The 4319-nt window shown below is 50.9% G+C and overlaps 1 protein-coding gene across 1 annotated transcript; it reads left to right on the top strand.

The window, feature by feature from the left end:
• The first annotated feature begins 8 nt into the window (after positions 1-8).
• Positions 9-3404, top strand: LOC129715909 (major histocompatibility complex class I-related gene protein-like). Its single transcript, XM_055665795.1, has 4 exons — positions 9-276; positions 604-708; positions 1957-2028; positions 3283-3404. Exons 1-4 carry the CDS (start codon positions 81-83, stop codon positions 3369-3371), a joined length of 462 nt encoding a protein of 153 aa, XP_055521770.1. The 5' UTR covers positions 9-80; the 3' UTR covers positions 3372-3404.
• Positions 3405-4319: the final 915 nt, after the last annotated feature.

The raw sequence follows: 4319 nt of genomic DNA, 5'->3' as shown, positions 1-4319 counted from the left end.
CGATCACGATCACCTCAAGGCGTCCAAATGCACAGGGACATCCCTTGGTCCTGACCTGCAGAGTGGATGGGTTTTACCCGATGGACATCAACACCACCTGGCTGCGGAACGGCAAAGACATCGACCAAGAGGTGCTGAGGAGCAACATTCTGCCCAACTTTGACGGGACGTTCCAGATGAGACTACAGCTTAGTGTTGACCCCAGTGGAATCGGCGACACCTATTCCTGCCACATCACACACACGAGCGTGCCTGACAACCTGACTGCAGTTTGGGGTAAGGATCAGAATCGGGACTTCTGCGTTTCCCCGCTCCCTCCTCTCCTGCCGGTCCCGGCCACAAACAACAGATCCATTCACATCACCGACTGACTTCCACGGACGACTTTGCAGGCCGGAATCTCGTGGTGGGGGGGGGGGTAACCGAAGTCTGATAGAGTTGCCAACATAGTCACAAAATGCTGGAGTAACTCAGCGCGCCAGGCAGCATCTCTGGAGAGAAGGAATGGGCGACTTTTCGGGTCGAGACCCATCTCCCACAATATTCCTTCTGATAGAGTAGCGTTTAATGTAACATCTTCTGACTCTAGCTCTTTGTCTCCAGTTCACCAGAATCAAAACGGACCAGTCTATGGATATGTGGTTGGAATAATGGCTGGATTAGTCGGTATTCTGATTGCTCTATCTGGAGGAGTCATGAGATGGAAAGGTAGGAACATTTTTGCATATCCTCGTCAGTCTAGGAAAAGTTTTCCTTTATAACCTAGTCTCGGTCCCTTCCTAATTCCACAATTTGCATGGATGCAAGTATACTGTACTTCGGTACCATTTATGTGGTGACTTTGCATACCTTAGGAAAAAGGTTCTGATTATAGAAACATAGAAATTAGGTGCAGGAGTAGAGGCCATTCGGCCCTTCGAGCCTGCACCGCCATTCAATATGATCATGGCTGATCATCCAACTCAGTATCCCGTACCTGCCTTCTCTCCATACTCCCTGATCCCCTTAGCCACAAGGGCCACATCTAACTCCCTCTTAAATATAGCCAATGAACTGGCCTCAACTACCCTCTGTGGCAGAGAGTTCCAGAGATTCACCACTCTCTGTGTGAAAAAAGTTCTTCTCATCTCGGTTTTAAAGGATTTCCCCCTTATCCTTAAGCTGTGACCCCTTGTCCTAGACTTCCCCAACATCGGGAGCAATCTTCCTGCATCTAGCCTGTCCAACCCCTTAAGAATTTTGTAAGTTTCTATAAGATCCCCTCTCAATCTCCTAAATTCTAGAGAGTATAAACCAAGTCTATCCAGTCTTTCTTCATAAGACAGTCCTGACATCCCAGGAATCAGTCTGGTGAACCTTCTCTGCACTCCCTCTATGGCAATTATCTACCCTATCTATTGTTTAAGAAGGAACTGCAGATGCTCCCATCTCCTCCCCTTTCCGTAGAGGCCGCTCCCTCCGCAACTCCCTGGTCCATTCGTCCCTTCCCACCCTAACCACCACCCCCTTCCCTGGTACTTTCCCTTGCAACCGCAAGAAACGCTACACTTGTCGCTTTACCTCCCCCCCTCGACTCCATCCAAGGACCCAAGCAGTCGTTCCAGGTGCGGCAGAGGTTCGCCTGCACCTCCTCCAGCCTCGTCTATTGCATCCGCTGCTCTAGGTGTCGGCTGCTCTACATCGGTGAGACCAGGCGCAGGCTCGGCGATCGCTTCGCCCAACACCTCCGCTCGGTTCGCAATAACTAACCCGATCTCCCGGTGGCTCAGCACTTCAACCCCCTCCCCCCCCATCCCCCCCTCCCATTCTGACTCCGTCCTTTCTGTCCTGGGCCTCCTCCATTGCCAGAGTGAGTCTCCTTGTACTTCCCCTTTTCCTAACCCGACACCATTCAGATAATAATCTGCCTTCTTATTCTTTCCACCAAAGCGGAAACATGCGATTATCTTTCTCCAGTGAACCAGAGCCGAGACTCGCAACTTGGGCCGATCCAGAGCCAACTCATGACCCTTCCAGATATGCCTTCAGGTAAACACCTCCTCGTCAAACGCAAATGGCTAAGCGTGAATATCGCCTCTGGCCCTTAACGAACAAACATAGAGCAAGGTACAATATAACACGAGAACGGGTCCCTTCAGCCCACAATGTCTGTGCCGAACAAGACGCTGGTTTAAACAATGTACACGATTCTTATCCCTCTATTTTCCTGCTCTCCCATCTGCCCATCTAAAAGCCTATCAAAGACACGGTCAGGATTGAACCCGGGTCTCGGGCACTGTAAAGGGCCTGCCCCGCTTGCCGATCTTTTTCGGCGACTTCCGGCGACATATCAGGGTCGCCAAAAGATTTGGAACATTTCAAAATCCAGCGGCGACGAAAAAAACGTTGTCACACTCGATGAAACACCGCGCTTCAATAGGTCGTCACGCCCCGATTTTATTCGGTGACCCGATGAGTCAGTCGATGATGCTGGCAGTCGCGGAAAAAAATCCCCAAGAGGGACAGGCCCTTGTGGAAGCAACACTGCCGTTAACCCACAAGTGCCGCCCTCATTAGCCAGAGGCAAGTGACAAGGCAGTACAATAACAACATTGAAACGAGAGAGAAACTGCAGATACTCTCCCACAACCATTGTCTCTGCCTCTTCCTTCCTTCTTCCGCTACTCGCTAGAATTTAGAAGATTGAGGGGGGATCTTATAGAAACGTACAAAATTCTTAAGGGTTAGATGCAGGAAGATTGTTCCCGATGTTGGGGGAGTCCAGAACAGGGGGCCACAGTTTAAGGATAAGGGGGAAATCTTTTAGGACCGAGATGAGAAAAACATTTTCCACACAGAGAGTGGTGAATCTGTGGAACTCTCTGCCACAGAAGGTAGTTGAGGCCACAGTTCATTGGCTATATTTAAGAGGGAGTTAGATGTGGCCCTTGTGCCTATAGGGATCAGGGGGTATGGAGAGAAGGCAGGGATGGGATACTGAGGTTGGATGATCAGCCATGATCACATTGAAATGGCGGTGCAGGCTCGAAGGGCCGAAGGGCCTACTCCTGCACCTATTTTCGAGGTTTCTATCCTCTGACAAAATAAATTCCTCCTCGTCTTCGTTCCAAAAGTACGTTCCAAAGATAATGTATCATAAAAGTTAACCAGAGCGCACTTCACTGACAGGAATCTACCAAACGGAGTCTGGGCAATGTAACGCTGAGGTTTACACAGCTAATACTGGACTGCTGCCGCCTTGTGTTTGTGACTGCATCATCCCGTCTCTTCCTTACTTCCCAGGTGTCAGTGCAGTGCGTGAAGACACCCAACTTTGTGAAGACGTCACATCTTTGCCGAGCCCCGTCTCTGTAAATGTGTCAGAAGTTTAAAAACGAATCGCCCAATAAAATCCGGCGACCAGCCTCTTGAAGACCTCATGTTTAAACTGATGTGCCAACAATCCCCGTGTTTTGCGATCCGGACTTTATATCAGACGCTTTCTACGGGCTGAATCGGCCAGTTCGCGGGGCCTTTCATCGCCCGGCGAGGCTTAAAATCAAACCGCTCCATCGAGGCGATCGAGGCTCCGGATGTTGAAGCCCCCGCCGGTCGATGAAAGACCCCGCGAACTGGCCGATTCAAGCCCCGCGATTCGAGGCGGACGAAGCTGCTGTTGCTGGAGTTCGGAGTCGGTCACCAACCAGGTCAGCTCCCGACGTTACCGTCCACAGGGCCCGCGGCCAAAGCCTCGCGCGTGCGTGCACGTGCGCGCGCACGGCCGCCAAGGAATCGTGTCCCCCGCATGTTTTGATAGCGATTTCCGTGCCTGCGATTTGCGACGAAACAGTCGCACATTTGGATAGCAGTAACGGGATCGTTAATCTCCGTCCAGGCAGAGGTCAGGATTGAACCTGGGTCTCCAGCGCTGTAAAGGTTCTGTCCCACTTTCACAATCTTTTTTAACTCATGGACATTTTTCATCAGGCTAGAAAAACGCCCCGACCTACTTGAGGCCACGGGTGCCTACGACTAGCATCTTAAAACATAGCGGAGTCAGGGGATATAGAAACATAGAAATTAGGTGCAGGAGTAGGCCATTCGGCCCTTCGACCTACATTGTCAGTGTACAGTACAGAGACAACGAAATGCATTTAGCATCTCCCTTGAAGAGCGACATAGCAAATGATTTGAATAAATAATAATAAGTGTCCGGGGGGGGGGGGTGGTGATTGGCAGTCACCGAGGTACGTTGTTTAGTAGAGTGACAGCCGCCGGGAAGAAGCTGTTCCTCGACCTGCTGGTTCGGCAACGGAGAGACCTGTAGCGCTTCCTGGATG

The sequence above is a fragment of the Leucoraja erinacea genome, unplaced genomic scaffold (assembly GCF_028641065.1).
Source record: "Leucoraja erinacea ecotype New England unplaced genomic scaffold, Leri_hhj_1 Leri_1503S, whole genome shotgun sequence".
In the NCBI taxonomy this organism is placed as follows: Eukaryota; Metazoa; Chordata; class Chondrichthyes; order Rajiformes; family Rajidae; genus Leucoraja; species Leucoraja erinaceus.
Note: the sequence above shows the minus strand (reverse complement) of the source record. Positions and strands in the feature narration are given on the sequence as shown.

Excerpts from the sequence above, each read along its gene's own strand:
- LOC129715909 (XM_055665795.1), top strand. The coding sequence starts at position 81 with ATGGACATCAACACCACCTGGCTGCGGAACGGCAAAGACATCGACCAA. Across the intron at positions 277-603 it reads CAACCTGACTGCAGTTTGGG|TTCACCAGAATCAAAACGGA; the intron begins GTAAGGATCAGA and ends CTTTGTCTCCAG. Across the intron at positions 709-1,956 it reads AGGAGTCATGAGATGGAAAG|TGAACCAGAGCCGAGACTCG; the intron begins GTAGGAACATTT and ends ATCTTTCTCCAG.